Source organism: Eretmochelys imbricata, chromosome 2 (assembly GCF_965152235.1).
Source record: "Eretmochelys imbricata isolate rEreImb1 chromosome 2, rEreImb1.hap1, whole genome shotgun sequence".
Lineage (NCBI taxonomy): Eukaryota > Metazoa > Chordata > Testudines > Cheloniidae > Eretmochelys > Eretmochelys imbricata.
The window spans coordinates 195,978,372-195,998,502 of NC_135573.1; the positions used below are offsets into that span (position 1 = coordinate 195,978,372).

General features: G+C 40.6%; 1 protein-coding gene across 2 annotated transcripts in view; it reads right to left on the reverse strand.

Annotated features, from left to right (window-relative positions):
- RBMS3 (RNA binding motif single stranded interacting protein 3) overlaps positions 1 to 20,131 on the reverse strand; it is a 547,537-nt gene that overhangs the window by 317,316 nt on the left and 210,090 nt on the right. For both annotated transcript variants that reach the window (XM_077809306.1, XM_077809305.1), the window contains exon 4: positions 3,585 to 3,676. In XM_077809306.1, the coding sequence (XP_077665432.1) occupies positions 3,585 to 3,676 (92 nt within the window). The remainder of the gene's footprint in view (positions 1 to 3,584; positions 3,677 to 20,131) is intronic.

The window sequence follows — 20,131 nt, forward strand, 5'->3', positions numbered from 1 at the left end:
GATAAAGAAGAAGTCCATCCTATGCTCTTTGGAGGATTTCTATGTTTCACTGGACTGCAGCACTGTGCTTCCAGATGAAATCCAGTGGATACAATATTGGCCCCTTTCTTAGTGCAATCCCCTCCATAGCACAGAGGCTGTGTAGAGTGCCCCTGCCTGACCCCTCTACAACAGGGTGGATTTTACCAAGAGAGAACACAACTTAGAAGTAAAAACAGGTTTAACAACATTAATTCCTTCATTAGAAACATAATGTAGAAAAGGCGCCTTACTGCGTTAGTCTTGACAGAACACGTTTTCCAATAGTGAGAGAACACTGAACATCAATTAATTAGTGTTTGACATGTTTCAGTGAAACAAAATCAGCCAAAGAGGCATCCAAATGCTAGAAGTCATAGCAAACTAATGGTCAAAACCAGGGAGGTGGCTCTGTTTATACATCAATAGGATGAATAATTGTCATATTTGACTGAACTGATACAGATGACTCAATCCCCAGGAAACTGCATTTTGTTTTCCAAATAAGATTTTTCTGGATTTCCCTCAGAAAAACTATAGAGAACTTCTTTCACAGTCTTGACACTGAGTCAGATTTATCTCCAGTAGGAGATAAATAATATGTGCGATACTCGAAGTTTCAATGTATGTTTATTCACTGTGAGCGAAATTCACCCCTATAGAGGGCCAGCATAGGCACTCCTTACTTAAGTCCCATTTACGCCTTCAAAATAGGGAGTAGATAGGACCTAAGTGGTGGAGCAGCCAGGTGCTGGCCCTCTCCATAGGGGCGAGTTTCACCCCACTTCTATACTGCATTTGGCATACGGATGAATAAATATCGCACACAAAAGGTTTTGATAATTTCTTTGACATTTTATTTATTTATTTATTTTGGTATCATTTGGGGGTCAATGTCCACTGTTCGATGAAGGTCAAAGCCAGGCTTCCTGCCTTCCAGTCTCCATTACTGGAGGTTACATTCTTCTCTTGCATCTTTGTTCCAACTTCTTCCAGTCCCAAAGATGGGCAGATAATATTCTCTTTCACAGTCTGTCATGCAAATTGGCTTCCAACCTCTGTAAGCCCTCGCATGCTTCTCCAGGCAGGTTTCCTTTCCCAGGCTGCTGATTTTTCAGTAATACAGTGGAACCTCAGAGTTACGAACACCTCGGGAACGGAGGTGGTTCGTAACTCTGAAATGTCCAGAACTCTGAACAAAACGTTACGGTGGTTTTTTCAAAAGTTTACAATTGAACACTGACTTAACACAGCTTCGCAACTTTACTATGCAGAAGAAAAATGCTGCTTTAACCATCTTAATTTAACTGAAACAAGCACAGAAACAGTTTCCTTACCTCATCAAATCTTTTTTTTTTTTAAACTTTCCCTCCATTTTTTTAGTATTTACATTTAACACAGTACTGTACTGTATTTGCCCCATTTTTTTTTTTGGTCTCTGCTGCTGCCTGATTCCGTACTTCTGGTTCCAAACGAGGTGTATGGTTGGCTGGTCATTTTGTAACTCTGGTGTTCGTAACTTTGAGGTTCTATTTTATGATGTACTATTTTGTATGAAGTCAGCTGACTTTCCTTTGAACCCCAGTTTTCTAAATATGCTGATTTTTTTCTAGTGGGAGAAACATTCCGCTGTATATTGACTTTGACTTACACAAAATATTTAAAAAGACTATTCCAGGACTCTAGGCACCTTGGCTAACTATTAAAAATACAAAATAAGCCCAATACACGCAAAAAGGTATGTAGCAGTCTCCACAAAACCAGGAAAGAGAAAAACACCACTCCAGCCACAGATATTCCAGAGTACAAATCTCGGCCTTTGGTGCAATGCTGCCACCTCAAATCCCTTGGCTTTGCAACATAGTCTAAAGAAATTTAATATTGTACAGCACTGACACGAGCATCTGCATTTTAAGAATGCCTCCCCCTTTGCTATTTTCCAGCACAAGAATTCTGCTATTGCTCCTCGTTATGGAACTTGATTGTTACTGCCTCAAATCACCAGATACATATACATTATGGATTATCCCCCAGAAACAGCTATTCAGGATCAACCTTTACCACAGAACATATCTCCTGCCTTTGGTTTCTTTTTCAGAGGTCAACAAATGTCTCAGATTTCCTATATTTTAACAAGGAAACACAGTGTATCAGGGAAATAAAATCCCAGGATCCGCAGTACGCATTCAGATGCCTCATTTTGCCATTTTTCCCTATTTGAAGCAAATATTTTTATTACAATACGTCAGTAAAACCTAAGAGCCAATAAAACTGTGTAATTTGCATTGTGGGACTCTATTAAAGAGGACAACAAGGAAGCTTACAACAGTTATTTTAAGGCACAATGGTTGTGGGGGGGGGGATGGGAGGGAGGTGGACACAATCCAGTAAGTGACAGAGGTAGGGGGCCAGAGGAGCAACCGAGGGGGGTGAGGTAGGGGCATGGCATTGAGGAAGGAGGCAGAGAAGGGGCGGGGCATTGCAGAAGAGGCAGGGCAATGGGTAGAGGATTGGGGTCCTGATTACCTGCAATTAGAAAGGTGGCAACCCTAGTTTTAATCCACCAGAATTCCTTAAGGGGAATATTCAAATTTACAGGTGGAGATTAATTTTTTAGGATTCTGCGAGCCACCTTCATGGTAGATGAGACAACTAATCGGGAATGGTGGACCAGCAGTAATAAGGAAGAGTAGGAATAATGGGTTAGGTGCATTGAGGGGACTAGCAAACTAGTGCATTTACTATTATTATTACTAAATTATTACACATACAGAATGGCTAAACCACAAATTCCCCGCAACAACCCCCCTTCATGCTGATGTAGGACAATTCACCAAAGGCGGTATTTCATCCAATTGCATGTTCCCATCTAATTTGGTCTTAACGCAAGCAAATTGCTGGGAGATTTCTAATGTGAATCTCACAAAACCTCTGAAAAACATAATCCAGTGACCTCCAGGTACAATCATTATTAAATTACGTCAGTGGAACTGAACCAGGTGGACAGACTTCTTTAAAGAAATACAGCTGCAACAAACTTTCATTAAATTCAGTCATTTCACTCCTCCAAACAGACTCACTAGGCTATTAAATGAAGAGTATTCCAAGGCACATTAATAGGCAATTACCCAGTGCACCACAGATTAAGGCATCTTCCTGATTGCTATAGAACTCAAACTCTGTTTGCTTATAAAGTTCTTAAGGGAATGCAACAGACTATATAGAACATCACAAAATAACTTCCATACAGAACACAGTTCTCAAGAACACCAATGAGCCAACAGACAAATAAGCCAATGGGGCCAAGAGACAAATAAGCATTGAAATAAATAAGCCAGATTCCTGCCAGATGCGAGAGAGCGAGAGAGCGAGAGAAAGAAAGAAAGAAAGAAAGAAAGAAAGAAAGAAAGAAAGAAAGAAAGAAAGAAAAAGAAAGAGAAAGAAAGAAAGAGAAAGAAAGAAAGAAAGAAAGAAAGAAAGAAAGCCTTCAGAATTTTCACTGCACAGACTGAATAACACCATCACAACACAGGGAAGGAAAGTAGAAACAAAAAACTTGCTCTTACCTTTGCCATCTGGGCCTGAACGCCATTTGCTTTAAGAGATGCTACCGCTTTCTGTGCTGCTGCTGGACTGTCAAAATCTACAAAACCATAGCCTAAAAAAAATACAGAAGTCTTTGTTAATAGCTATAAACAACCTCCCATTTTTTGTCAAACTCTTCTCAGGTTCTTCTAACCAACTGCTCTCCTGACACTCAGCAGCCGCCACGTCTGTATTCCTTTCATCTTCACTTCCCTTAAATCAACGGTACTTAAAGAAATGGCTAGTTCTCTATCAAGGACTGCTTCAGGGAGCTCTCTGAGCACCCAGTTCAGCGAGGCTAGACATGGGGAGATAATCTTTCACTTTTAAAATGGCTGCTTTACAGCCCAGTTATTTTCAATAGCTTGGTTTATCAAATTAGTCAGATGGTTTGTACAATACACATCCTATTATTACCCTTCCCTCGTTTCCCCTCTACCCCACCCCCACCCCCACCCCCCTGGCAATCCTTTCTTCTTTGGTGACCAGGGCTGGGATTTTCAAAGAAACATAAGAGAGTGTTAAGCATCCAACTCCTATTGAATTACAGACTTTTACATTCAGATATTGACGTGCCTAGAGGTGCATATAGGTGCCTTGGGAGATTTACAAAAGCTCCCAATACTTTTAAAAATCTGCCCCATGGCTCCTAACTCCCTTAGAGTCCTTTGAAAATATTCCAGCCCACATCTTGCTAAGAGGTTACAACACAGATATGTGCTTCTTGGAGAGAGTCTGCAACCATAGCTCACGTCCCTGGAGGCTGAAACCGAATTGCCTGTAAACTTTAATAATATTAGCACTAGCATGTTAATAGCATAACGGCTCCTCTGCCATCATCTCCATTTACCAGGTCAATAAGCACAATACAGTAGGCAGCACAAATATGTTGCTTTCCTGCTGTATCAGGTTTTTTTATTTCTTTTGGGTCAGCCTTTACCCTGGTAATGTGTGACCCTTTCTCCAGCCCAATCCTCCAAAAGGACTGTGAGCACCTCACCACCCAAAGGGCCTGAAGACTCTTTTGATGTGCACGCCTCACTATAGGCAATGGTTAGTCCAAGTAAAAAGAACCTATCACCCAAAGTTTCTCCCAGGCTAAAATCTCATTTGCCAAGTTTTAAGCTTTAAAATGAAACAAAAACAGCCAAGATAGTTACTAAAAATATATATACTAAGAAACTAAAGGATTTTGAGGCATTGTTTTAATAACGTCCTCCATTTCTGAATCTCTCTGTTCTGGTTTTTTTCCTAATCTTTGTACCTTTTCTTTTTGATTTAGAACATCAGTACACATCTAGGGAAGCTTTTGGACCAACTGTGCATTGTGAGTATGCTCCACAGCACCGCCATGAAGAAGGGCAAAGAATCCCTTTCGTTTTTGTTTTTAATTAACTATTTAATTTTCTCCCCTCGGGTTCCTCTTCCCTCTCACTCAGCATGTTACGCTGCAATGAACTTGTCACACACAGCAGCGCGCTTCACAGTGCTCTCAAAAATGCTCTGCAAAGTAGCTGTGGAGTTTGTATTACTAACTCACTAAGAAAGCCTGCTACATGAAGACACAGGGGTCTTCCTTGGATTTCCACAAAGCCTTTGTTCATGGGGTGATACAAGTGCACATACTCAAAGTCAAGGAGAGGAAAAGGAGAATGGTTCCTGGGAGGAGACAAGAACAGATGTAACTTCACAGTCTCACAATACAAGTCACCCTGACTTGACTCTAAAGCTGCCAATAGACCCTGAAGCCCACCAGAAAGCCAGATACCACCATGAAAGCTTAGACAGTTTGGGTATTGGGATGGCCTGGAATGAGTATGGGAACCAACCTATTTTTAGGAGGTGGAGTACTTGTTATTGCTAGAAGATTGATTCTTGCTCTCTATCTCGATATGTTCATGTATTTGTGCAGGGGGGAAATACTAAAACTATCTTTTAGATGTTGACACTGTAAAAACTGGGCATGGCATTGGCAGAACTGGAGATTTACAGTAGGTTTATATTGCAGGATTCATACGTGCAAGGTAAGTGATTTTTAATGAGACTTTCTGCACAATGTTATATAGAAAAGTGTGTGTGTGTATGATTTAGTTCTACCAGTAAATTTATATTAGCATCTCTAGGTTTGGGATGTTTTGACAGAACACACTACAGATAGCAGGTATATGTAATGTAGTCAATCAATAAATAAAGACTGAAGTCAGTCCACTAGGTTTAATTGTGTGAACAGAGCTTCTATACACTTATTCTAATGGCCACAAAATACCTGAGAGTGGTTATAGAACTCTATCCTCCCATTAAAGTCAATGAGGCAAAAACGTATGCCTTTGGCCAGAGCCAGTTGTTCATTACATATACTTTCATTAATGATGTTAGTATAATTGTGAAGTTGTTATTGTTCCTTCCCTCCAGTTAATTCTCATTCCAAATCCTCCTCTTATCTTCACCTCTCAAAATCCCTCCACCCCGCACAGAACATCGGGGCAAAATCACTGCAAGGCTGGAAGCAACCCAAAGAGCACCTACAAGCCATGTTCACAGGCTGCTTCAGCATTCAACCATCCTTACAAGAGTTTGCAATACTATGCAGCATAACGGCAGACATGTTAATGTCCTTCTCACCACTTATGTTGGCTGTTAAAATGTAGGGTATGTCTACATTACAAGCACTACAGCAGCCCAGCTACAGTGCTGCGGCTTTGCCGCTGGAGCGCCGTAGAGTAGACATTTGCTGCAGTGACAGAAGGGGTTTTTCCATCACTGTAGTAAATCCACTCCCTCAAGAGGCAGTAGCTATATCGATGGATATTGACCTATGTGGTGTCTACACTGGGGCTTAGATTGGCCTAACTACATCTCTCAGGGTGTGAATTTTAGGTGTAGATCAGGCCTCAGTTACTATGCTGGTCTATTTCACTTTTGTTTATAAATGTAATCAGAGTTTCATTTTCTAGTGTCATGCAGGAAAAAAGTAAAGTGACTGTCTATATCTTAAAGAAACACCCTTCCTCTCCTACCCTCACATTCCATTCTTTACCTTTTTGCTCCTAGTCATAAACTTGGACTGTCAGCTCTCTATTTATTTCCTATGTTATTCAGCACCTAGTAAAATGGGGCTCCAATGATTAATTAGGACTCCTAGCTACTACTGTCATATAAATATGAAACAACCACACAACAAACACAGCAAATCTATTGTCACTGATTTTTTTTAATCTCATTCCTTTTTGTTTTTAACATACTCTAAATTAAAAAACAAACCACCTACTGAAAAGTTCCCTTAAAGGCGAAGGACCAAATTCATCCCTGTAAGTCCTTTGACTTCAGTGTAGTTACACCAGGGTGATTTTGGCCCTCCAACACTAGAACTAAAGTGGTGGGCTCCTGGTTTTATAGACTGACACATACTACTAGCACGTAAATGCAATCACAAACAACAAGACAAGACTATCCATAATCATTGCCAATCCTTTCCTCTGAGAAATAAAACGACTGTAATTTTATTTGGCTTGATGCCATCAAAGCGAAATAATTAAGTTTAAGGAATACAAATGGTGAGCCTGTACCTATGGGGGGACGAAACAGCTAAGCATCAGCAAGCATAAGTTTATGGGTTGCTTCAGTAAGCGCTACCTGAACACACAGTCAGACACTTAACACCTATGTCTCCTATAACCTAAACAGCTGGGGATCCCTGGTCTCAGTTTTTCAGTTCCATAATTAAGCTTGGCAGCAGGTTCAAATGAATTAAAAGTGAATGTCACTGTTTCCTCAACAAATCCCTCATCCTTGTTTTTCTTACTTGTCAGAAGAAGACCACCAGAACAGCAATTAGTGGTAAGCAGTGCAGTGAAAAAGAACCAAATATACACTAATTAGGTCACTCGCCAAACACATTCATTTCATTGGCAGATTTAATCAATGTTTTCCTGAAATGCCTTAAATCTCCTATGCTAATTTAAAGTTTTGTTATTATTGTTGCTTTAAACACAGATGGGATGCCTGGGGATTTTCAATTGCTGTTTCCAAAACCATTTCTAAATAACAACCTCTTCAAATACTGCACCATTAATATTTAGGTTCTGGTTTTAGGAAATGGGCTACATTTTGTGCCTACAAATACCTTGTGCTTTTAAAACATTGCAGGTATATTTTATATCTCTTGTATGTAAACTATGGATTGCACCCACAAATCAGGTAGCTAGACCTAATTCTAAATATTACAAGAGACTACCCACAATTAACTCACAAGTGGGAACCAAATACAAGTATTCTCACATTGGTGCACAAATACAGTTCCCATTAAGTCTCTTGGGATTTTTGCACATACGCTGCTATGAGAGTAGACCTACTTGTGTAACCCATACACCTTCTGGGTGTGGTGTTCTGTCCCATCTAGTGGCACCAAGACCACTTAAAGCGAGAGACATAAAATGAGTCTGCTCTACAGCCTTAGCTAACAGGCAGTTGACTTTCAGCTCATGTGGTAGAGGCTCATGCACTGAACTCCAGAGGCCCCAGATTCGATCCCGCCCACCTACGACCGGGGTCTGTTGGTGTTACACTTGCATTTAAAAATCTCTGTTTGGTGTGTTATAGCAGTATTTTTGCTAATGCTGGGAGCTATGTTACTAATTGTAGTTCTAAGGGCCCAATGGGAGTAGAGAATGGTGAGCACTCTACAAGATCAGTTCCCAAATACGTATCACAGCAAAGGTCTATGTAATAGTTTTTCAGCACGGAAGCATTTCTTCATGGGCAGGTTGCGTTGCAGACTCAGAGTCCGTTTGAAATCCCTGGGATAAACTATAGTATTTAGCCAATCTCCTGCTGGGGGAGGAGGGAGGTGGCGGGGGAGAGAGTCGAATGGCCTAGACAAAGAGGCCACAGGACAAGTGTTTCATTTTGCAAAGAAACAGATACAGAGCTGCACTGCTGCGGAGGGAGCATCAGGGAGATTTCTACTTCGGGGGTAGAAGAATACTGCACCACAGACCTTTAAAACGTGCAGTTTTCTCTTCCCAATTTGAATGCTCATGTCTGCTGCATACATGGGGATGTAGCACTGACCCCTCCCACTACCTTTTTCAGTGAGATGCTCTCAGGAACAGAACAGGCTACAATTCAGGACAGGTCTTGTGTAGGTCAGGCAAAGGGGAGGTGCTCCTTACTCCTTCCCGCTTAAGGGCTAGCTACAATTTTACTGTTTCTGCAGAAGGGAGCCTGTTTTCCATGAAAGTTATAAGCTCTTCAAGCCTAATAGGTCTGGATTTTTCTTTTATGTTTTTTTCAAAAATCATTAATAAAATCCAAGGGGGGTGGCTAACAAACAAAACAAAAATACAAAACCGTATGTCAATGTAACATTAAAGTCACAAATTGAAAGCTTAAAAACTAAGGAAATGACCAAGCGAAGTTATTATTATTATTATTCTCAAAATAATGCTAATTCATCCACATTGCACCTATGTAATGGAAACTAAAACTGTGTACCTGACTACTAATATTTGTTGTTCTGTGTACTCCACAAAATAGAAGATGTGCAAAATGTCTGTACTAAGGTTACTATGAAAAAACTTAACTCTTTCATTTCCTGACTTTCCACCCTTTACATTCATGGCTGAAATGCTGGCCTCACTGAAGTCAATGCCAAAACTCCCACAAAACCCTGACATGGGGAAAAAAAGGTGATTTAGGTTGCAAAGTTAGGCAATGACAGTTTTATAGTTGCCTACATAATTGTCGTTCTGCCCCCTGGTCTATACATCCTTTGCACTGAACGAGGCAGGGGATCTATAAAAATATTATTTACTTAAAAACTGTATCGTAATGAATACAAGAGGGCAGAAAAAAGGTAAAATAAAAGGGTAATAGTAATTCTAGATTTCCTAACTTTTAAGTGCTTGGCTTTGCAACCTTAATAACATTCTTTTAACATAGTTGTTTCTATTTGAAATTTCTAGGCGTTGTTTGTTTTTAAAGAAAAGGTAAAAACAAATTATTTTATGTGAAACTGTGACAATTCCCCCATATTAGTATTTGGAAAGACCCAAGATAGCAGACCGGAGAAGCATGGCAGTTTTATATCTACTAGTTCCCATTAGAAAGCATAAAATATTGGATTTTCAATGGGATCAAGCTCACAAATTCTGTTTCTGTCCCTCTAGAATTGTGAAATATCATACCTTAAACCTAGAATTGACATGACTGAATACATTGCTCATCTTGGGCCTTCAGTAGGTGTAATTTTGAGATGAAACTTCTATATTTGGGGGAAAGAAGGACAGATCTCTGACAGATTGATTTTTTTCCTTAAATGACTTTTTGAAGTTGCTTGAAGGTTTGGAAAGTGAAACGCTCTCCCAGTAGAGGGGTATGTGACATGATGAATGGGGACACAGGCATGGGGAAGGGGAGGAGTCAAAGTTGCATAAAAAATTGGGAAGCCATGTTCTAAAATGTATTTTAGACATGGATCTGTAACTTATCACGTGGATATATATATCACCATCACATATGTATACATTACAGCTGTAAAAAAAAATTCAAATAGTTTATTCAACGAAAAATGCAGTTTTGGGTCAACCAAAAGTATTTGTGAATTTGACATGGATTCCCCAAACAGTTTCATACCCCCAAAATCTAGGTGGTGGGCTAGATTCACAAGGTGACTTAGATGCCATTCACAAAACCAGGAGGATGAGAAGGTGGAGTTGGTGCTGGTGTCTCCCTCCTTCTACACATAGCCCCATGGTTAGAACACTCACCTGAGATGTGGGAGGCCCAGGTTTCTAAGTCTCCACTCTGCCTGATTTTGAACAGGGATTTTAACTTAGGTCTCCCACACTGCAGGTGAGTGCCCCAAACACGAGACTGTTAGGTAATCTAGGTGAGTCTCTTTCAATCTTTCCTTGTGAAATGGCTCCACTAGCCGCTGGAACAGAGATTGGAACCCGGTGTCCCCCCCCCTAATGTGAGTCCTTTCATTCTCACGCACTCTCTCTGGCCCAATGACTATTTACATACAGCGGAGCAGCTTCAGCAAGAGAGACCGAGAGAGACTCAACACAAATTACTCTCTCGTCCAACGGTTGGGGTGCTCACCTGCAACGTGGGAGACCTACATTAAAATCCCTGCTCCAAATCAGGCAGAGTGGTGACTTGTGAACCTGCGTCTCCCACATCCCAGGTAAGTGAGTATTCTAACCACGGGACTATAGAAGAGGGACTGCACCACTAAGTCCTCCTATGGTGGTTTCACGAAAGACATCTCCAAATTTCTGTAGCTTTTAAGTAAAAAACTGTTTAAAATGCCTGGACTAGACCTGGAATGGTTTTCCTGGGTTTGTTTGTTTGTTTGTTTCTCCAAAAGATTTAATTTCAGGTCTATCCAAATTTTTTATTTTGTGGGTTTTTTTCAGTTCAACCAGTAAAGCAATGATTTGCACAAGTTTAGTGTTTATGTTTATATGCCTTGGTGTGCTACATGCACACCCACAAACATGTATACACACACACACATGCAAAATCTTTTATCTTTTAAAATCTTTTAGACAGGCAAATAGATAACAGCCTCAGTAAGTCATTTCCCTTTCCCATTTACATGCAACCATTTCTGTTCCATGAGGACTGAATCCATCTGTTTAGTTGTTAAATTTGCTTTTGCCCTGCGTTTAGCTAGAGTGTCACTTAAAAGGTAATGTTCATTTCAACAAGCAGGTAGGCTACATAAAAAGTGATTATCCAATAATTTACTATGCAAATTTCAGTGACTGTTTTATGCACACTGGATAAAGAATCAAATTAAAATCTTATAACCCTTGGAAAATTAGAGTTAGCAAGCAAAGAGGTTGACTTGCCCTTGAATACAAAATTACTTAAAGCAGAGTTTTTGCATTGTTCACACAAGACTAGAGCCACAAAAATACCATGGATACCACAAAGACAGCAATTGTAAAATACTCTAAATTATTAAAAATCTCTGCCTTTTAAAAAAGTTCCTGGTTACTAGAAAGTGGTGAATCATCACATTTTAATTAAAGAAGCTAATATATAGTCAGAAGAAAATAATTGCAAAGGGAGAATCTCAAATGCAGCAAAGAAAATCAAGAGTAAACATTGTCCCTTCATTAAAGATAGATCCCAAGAGATACACCTACATTGCAGCTGAAATTTTTGTTCGCTTTAGCTTGATATGGAAATATGGAACATACCTGTCACTTTGATCATGGTTCAGCCCTTTTTCACATCTTTCATTCTCTTCAACTCTTTTATAATAACAGAACTAGAGAAAAGTAAAACTGGAAGCAACTAGGAGCCAGATTTTTACAAATGTGTGTGCAAAAATATTCCTACAATTGAGTGCCTAATTTCTGCATTCAGTTACTGTGAAGTAAGTTGGGTATATATGAATGCAAATGACTAGTTAGTTTTACAACTGAACATTTGCTTTACCTAATTAATGCACACAGTTGTGATTTCTGCATGCACAAAATAGGCATAGAGCTTCTCAATGTCTTACCTCATATTTAAAAATGTTGCTAAACTGGAACATTTTGAAAATCCAGCAAGTGTAACGGAACAATACAAATAGACCCATAGAATTTAGGTATATGGGAAAGAAAGTAAGAAAATGAGATTCATCCAAAAAGTTTCATAAGAATAAATTTGAAAAATAATCATCCAAAAATGGATATTTCATGGGAGCAGACGTTAGAAAATAAATAATCCTAAAAAAGAGAGCAGGAGTGATAGTGGACATCATACCTGAAATGAGCTTTTAATCAAATACGGTAGGAATAAAAACCAATCACAGTATATATGGATCACGGAGGTTATATGGCACTAGGCCACTCCTCAAAGTCTATACAGGGTAACTGGCATCTGTACAAGAAAGACTGACAGACAGGAGGGAATTCTGAAAAAAAGCAACAAGAGTGATGAGGGCCCTGTGACAGAGTGCAGAGGATGAACAGGTGAGCCTTCACTCTGATCACTCAGATGTTAATTAGTTCCCCCTGTAGAAAGCTGACAGAGGTAATTAGGCAATCAGGCTGGCTGGGAAAAGGAGCCAATTAGCCCATCAGCCCAAAGCTGATAGGAAGGCAAGAAGGAAGTTCCAACGATGTGAGAAAGGGGTCTAGGGCTGGGTGACCAATTGCACAGAGACATCAAGGGAAGCAGGCCTCTGTTCCCCATAGGTCCTGGGGAGAGGGCCGAAAAATGCTGTTGGTGCTGTAAACAGACTGTTGCATGGGGATTGTTGAGGAAATACTGGAAGGAACTTAAAATAAAGGGCTATGGTGAAGGCACAACCACTGGAGTCCGTGCAGTTTTTGTGGGGAAGAAAGCAGGAGAGAAGCCACGCTCCGGGACACACCTATATAGTATTTATGAGGCAAGAGTAAAATAACTAAGGCCCCAATCCTAGAAAACTTCAGTGGGACAACTCACAGTGGGTAAAGTTAAGCACATGCTTAAGTCTTCGTAGGATCTTGGTTTAAATACGTATAGACTAATGGTAACCATATACAGGTATGTGACCAATGTATACAACAGCAAAGTATAGGAACTATTTAGGGACATCACAGGAGTGTAGAAATGATTAGATAAAACTGAACAAAAGACAAATTTAGGAAATATTTTGTGATATTCTGCTAACAGTGAATCTTCCAAAGTGAATGGTGAAAATCCCATTGCTTGAGTAACTTAAAACTAGATTGAATAAAGCACTCAAAAAATACTATAGTAGAAACTCTGTATTGGCAGGTATGGACCAGTGAGCTAAACAATCTTTTTCATCTTTAACTTCTGTGATTCCTCTTCCTGCTAGGTTGCATTGATCAGCTGTCAAAATCAAATAGGAAGATGAATTCTTTTTAACCAGGAATGGTTGTCACAGCTTTAAGTATGTAATACAAACCAACATTTTATATAATGGGTATTTAACATTAAAATGTATTTTATATTTTAAAAGGAGTAAAATAAGAATGGACAAAAACTTTCAAACAAAACTTGAAATGAACCTCAGACTTTAAAGATTTTTAAAAATTTGATTAATATTTTGAACAAGTCTTTTTCATTTTTATTCACCTCTGCACTTCTTGGTTCCAGCCACGTCCAGAGGTTGAAGTTCTGTAATACCACAAGACAGACTATTTTCATGATATTTCCAGCCAGCATGTAACTCTGCCACTGTCATATGGAAGTTTTGTTCCCATGAGGTTTCATATTTGGTTAAGCAGACTCAAGAGATTAATCTAGCTTAGATAATGTTTCGGTATGATCTGAATTAAACCTCCTGCGATTTCTCCCTCACTTATTTCAGAACCATGTGATGCTGGGTATAAAACCAGTATACAGAAGTGGTTTAGGAAAAATTTTCAGCCACATTCTGCACTAATATATCATCTTTGTGCATATAAGTTAGTCAAAAATGGTAAAAACAGGATGTCAGTGGAAGTTTGGGATTCACTGTATGGCAGGGAACATTGAAATATTCGGGAAAAGAATCAAAATTCTGTAGTAGTCAGGTTGTCCAGCAATACAGTGAGAGTGAATCCAATTCCATGGTGCAAAGAAGAAAGCAGTTCAGTAGCTACATCATCTGCTGCTCCTGGTCTACTCAGCAGTTAAATGTTTTTTTCTCTTTCCCATGTTGTTGGGTCGTCAATCTTTGATAACATTAAACAAGTAAGAATAAAAGTGATCAGGAAGAGATAATTCAACAAGGGAAGATGCATCCACTTATTTATTTATTAGAACTAATTTTCATTTTCAAGGTATTTTAAAAAGAAATAAAAGTTTATTGAACAGCTTTCAGAAAATTTTAAAATAATGACAAGCATGCCATTATCTAGGTTGCTTTGGAGGGAGGATGCTTGAATCCTGAAATGGTTTTAATTAAAGAGAGGCATCCGTTTTAAAAACACCACCCTTGAGAGACTGGGCCGTGGACTTGTAGTACAGTCAGTAATATGAAGAGTACAGCAATTTAAGTTCCTTATGCAAACCCCTTGCAATTCAGAAGAACAAGGAGGACTTCAGAAAGGGCAGGAATGTGAAATCCCAAGATAACACTTTCCCCAAAATTGAAATATATTTTCTTCAGACCACTCTGCCAATTCTGGCACACCAGCCTCTGCTATAGTAAACATTTTGAATGCTGTGTCAAAAGCCTGTATTATAGCCCAGCAACATTCATGCTCTCTCCAGGTTTTGGTTGTAAACCCCCTTACACTGAGCTTAATTAAATATATTTGTGCTAAAATATGATTGGACTTGGTTTATAAGGTATCTAACCCAAAATAAATGTTGCACTTGATTTTAAACTAGATGCTTACCCTGTTACCACATTAAGAAAAGGAGTACTTGTGGCACCTTAGAGACTAACCAATTTATTTGAGCATGAGCTTTCGTGAGCTACAGCTCACTTCATCGGATGCATACCGTGGAAACTGCAGCAGACTTTATATGCACACAGAGAATATGAAACAATACCTCCTCCCACCCCACTGTCCTGCTGGTAATAGCTTATCTAAAGTGATCATCAAGTTGGGCCATTTCCAGCACAAATCCAGGTTTTCTCACCCTCCACCCCCCCACACAAATTCACTCTCCTGCTGGTGATAGCCCATGGCCCGACTTGATGATCACTTTAGATAAGCTATTACCAGCAGGACAGTGGGGTGGGAGGAGGTATTGTTTCATATTCTCTGTGTGCATATAAAGTCTGCTGCAGTTTCCACGGTATGCATCCGATGAAGTGAGCTGTAGCTCACGAAAGCTCATGCTCAAATAAATTGGTTAGTCTCTAAGGTGCCACAAGTACTCCTTTTCTTTTTGCGAATACAGACTAACACGGCTGTTACTCTGAAACCTGTTACCACATTGTAAATGTCCCCTTCCAGCCACCTCCCCCATTTTTTTAACAAGTCCACATATTTATACATAGTTATAGCTGGAAATTCTGAGATACCTCAGAAAGGGTTATTGTTCTTCCAGATTGCAAGTAGCAGAAGAAATCCCACAAGAAAACTTATTCTCAAAATTTCCAGTCCACTTTTTCAGGTCCAAGAGAAGTATGACAATTCAGATAAGGTGCAGATGAAGTGCCTTAAAATTGTGGGTGCTTATCCAGCCTCAATTTTTTAAAATCTCCCACTGTCCTGACATTCCTCAAATAAAAGGACACAATCAAGTAAATTAATAATGTTTCTGGCTAAAGTGAAATGCTCTTCTCTTTGCTTGATTTAAGGTTGTTAGTTCATGTTATTTTAACACTATAAACATATGACCATGTGTCCAATCCTGAGACCACTTACAAAGGGGATTGGTACCTAACTCATTAGAAACAATGTTTCTACTGCACAAGGACCAAAGTGTAGGGCTCTTTGCCTCCTAACATACAGCAGAAGTCACTTCCACAGCTAGCCTTCACATAAGGGCATCCAGGATGAGACTGAGCAAGTCATGTATAGTTGGAGGTGTAGCCAGGTGGCCCATACACAGGGCAGATCAATATGGCCAAACTGACACATCGTAACAGGTTGCACCGAATTATCTTACTACTCCACATATCTGGCAGCAGCATGCTGAGGATTCGTTTTCTCAATCCTGCTTTGTTCTAGTGCTTTAGACCTTTTGCTCAGTGACAGTTGTTTAATAAGGGAGCAAAAGTTATCAGCCAGAATTGCAATGAAAGGCCAAATAAAATACATTGGATAGCAACTTTTACCTCCTGAGCCTAATCGCGAAGGACCAGCATACACATTTCCATGCTAAAATAATATAAAAATAAATATATCAGTGTAAGGATGTCTTAGATGTGTGTGCTGAACATATGATACCATATTATTTATAAGATGCCTTCTATCCAGAAGGAGCCTAGAAATTTTAATAAAGATATATAAGAAAATTATTTTGCCCTCAATTGTAAGAAAATGCCCTGCAGGATAGAATGAAGGTGTTTGTTTATACCAGCACCGAGCAGCATTATACAACAGCTTAGGACGTAAAGTGAAGAATATCATCTGCAACTAAAAGGGTACAGGGAATTTATGCAGTCAGGATACTATTCCCCATTCTGGACTTTTGCCAGGACCCAGAGATTATAGGCCATATAAGCAGACACAATGCACATATTGTGAAAGAGATATCTTTCAACACCCAAAAGCACCTGCATGTACAGAACATGTTGAACTGTAAAGAAAATAACCTGCCAACATCCTAAACCAACACAACAGTTTCTATCAAGAAACTCAGTAGTGAAGCCAAACAGATTATCTTCCATGCCCCTGTATCTGGGTTTCATGTTGGTCACTGGCTTAACAATGCTAGTTACGGTGGGCTGTGTGCTTACAGGAACATTAAACGTCAGAGGGATTGTAGGGTGACTCTTACTTAGACACCAGATAGGGGGTTTCAATGTGAAGCTGTGTAGATGTTTTAAGACTGAATATCTGATTTGTGTCAACTGCAAGAATTAGCCAGATGAGTATTTGGCATGCATGGTCATGCTATCTTTAGGGTATGAATACTATATGATAAATACAACAGAGCTGTTTGTTTTATTATTGATCCATTAACCTGAAAACACTACGCCCCGCCTCTGTCATGGTCTGGAAACAGATAGATATGGCAGGAGGAAGAGGATGAGGTGCCAACTGCTTCAAAACTTTAGGAAAGCAAGAACTGGGTTGAATGGAGTCTTCTAAAGAAAAGTTTCTGTGCACTATGGGACAAATATCCTGTTTTCATTACTCAGGGCAAGAGGATCAGCTGCATGCCCCTACACCCATTTCACCTTCTTCTTATGAGGCACTTTCTTACTAAGTAGTAGAGGACTGCTAGCTTCCAAAGATTGCATTACATCAGGGAGACCCTCTCACGGATAAGGAAACAGACAATTTGTAAGAAAAATAAACCCTCCTCTATTCAAATGATCACATGTCATTCTATTCATTGACTTGTATCACTAGCTTATTGCACTTGTTTTATGTGCTAACCAATGGAATCTAGTTTCTCTTGAAAAAATCAACATTTTAGTGTATGAAATGAAAATTGGGAAAGTCAGCTCATAACTAAAAAATAAACTCTACTTTTAATTGCTTAAAATGAAGCCACAGAAGGCTAAACATCTGGGCTTTCTGGAGAGCATCCCAGATATTGTATGTAACACCAAAGCTTTTCATCACTGCCTCCTTTTAAGGACTGGAATAAAGTGATCCCACCTAATATTTGTTGTGCGTGTCTGCAGAACACCAGAGAAATCTGTCATTTAGATTGTCAGATTTTTGAGAAAGGACTGTTTTTATTATATGTATGTAGAGAGCGCAGCACAATGGGGTTTGACTTTGATTGGGATCTCTACGAATTACTGAAATACAAATAATTCTGTGGTAGCAGCAGCCACACCACAGATGGACTGTAAGAGAAGCCATTTAGTGTGGGATTTTCAAAACCACTTTACTAAGTCAGGAACACTACTAGACCCATTGGAAGTCAGTGGGACTTGTGCTCACTTAAGCACTTTGGAAAACCCCAGGCATTTGCCGTTTTATATAATTTTGTTTTCCACTTTCAAGTTGTCAAGTTTCGGAACCGATACCAGATAAGCTCCATTTGAACCAAAAATTATTGGGTTTTATTCAGGAAATACTGGGAGAAATTCTATAGCTGGTTCTATGCAGGTCAGACTAGATGGTCACCATGCTCCCTTTTTAACTCAAAATCTATGAATCTATGAACTGCAGACCAAAAAAGTACAGAACAAGGTCACTGGAAAACTGTTTAAACCAGTACAAAGTTTCAAGAGCTAGAGGCAAAGGTATTACAATTAGAGCCACATTATACAGTTCAAGATGCCCTCACGCAACTCAAAAATACTAGACAGTGCTAAAACAGAACTATCCTTAATAGACAATGGCTCCCTAGAGCTTTCTATATTCACAGACAAGGAAAATGGTTCTGAGTTGAGAGACAAGAAACAAAGACTTCCTCCATGGCTCTTGACGCAGACACAATCTAAGAGACTGGCACCATAACGGAGCAAAGTGATGATGCAGACCTCCTTACAACAAACAACTCATGGCTATGATACCATCAGATATGGTATAAAGAAAATTGAACATTTTACCTAAAATTACAGCTGTATTATTTCTTACTGTGACGGGATATACCAGACCCTCTCAGGCCTTCTGCTGGAGACCTTGTGGCCCTGCCTACCCCAAAAAAGGGCAGTGGAGCAGGTCCTCCAAGCTGCCTAGAGTGGCTGTGTGGGACACAGCCAAACAGGGCCCAGCAGCCTAGTATAAGAAGAGCTGCAGGGCCACAGAGAGTTCAATTCCTTGCTGGAGCTGTAGGAGCGTGGATGATGCGTGGCTGGCTGACGGAGCTGCAGAACCCCGGACAGGGCAGCATTGCCAGAAGCTGGGGAGAGCTGAGTTGGTTGCTGAGACACCATTAGGAGAAGGCCCTGAGGTAAGGGTGAAGATGGCATGGGGAATTAGAGAAGTCGTGTGACATAGTTAAAGGCACACATCAGACTGCTGCGATTTGCAGAATCCCTGGACTGGGACCCGGAGTAGCGGGTGGGCCACTGTGGGGAAGTAGCCTGGACACTGAGGCACCCCAAAGGGGGAACTGAGCTATAGTGGCCCAGCTGGAGAGCTGTAGCCAGGAAGCCCCAAGAGGGCAAAGACATTGTCTCTAGGGAGGGAGCCCTGAGCTCTTTCCCAGAGCAGGGACAAGCTGAGAGAATGTGCAGGTGCACGCACTTGGCCAGGGGGGTGCTCACGAGAGGTGAGTGCACCCTATTACACTGGCACTAAGAACGGGGAGCAGGACCGACCCCTGAAGCAAGGGGACAATGGAGGAGTTGGTAATGCTGCTGGCCCAGCAGCAGCACAGCACGATGGAAACCCACAGGGCATTAGTTGCAGCGCAACATGAGGTGCCGCAGGCTGCTCAACAACAGCAGGCTATACTCCTGGAGGTGCTTCAGCTCCAGCAGCAGCAGGAGCAGCAATGCCAGGAGGCTTTGTTGCTGCGACTAACTAGCTCAGCCTCCTCAACCAGTTGAACTCTGGGCCATGGATACCACTGGCCAAGCTGCGGCCACATGATGATCCAGAGGCCTACTTAGTTACCTTTGAGCGGATAGCCACAACTGCTGCTTGGGATAAAGACAGCTGGGCCACTCGCCTGGCCCCATTCCTGTCTAGGGAAGCTCAGGCGGCTTACTGGGCTCTAGATAACGAAGCGGTGAGAGATTATCGGACAGTGAAGTCTGCCATTCTCGAACTCCTGGGAGGATCCCCAGAAACCTACCAGTGCAGGTTCCACTCAGAGCCTTTTGCCTCAGGAGCTTGCCCCTGGGGCCAGGGCCCAATGCCTTAAAGACTGGGCCACCTGATGACCATGCCCTGAGGTCCACACAAGTGCAGAGATCATAGACATGATAGTCTTAAAGCACTACCTAGACATATTGCCAATGTCAGTTCAAACATGGGCTCGGCAGCGTGCAGGC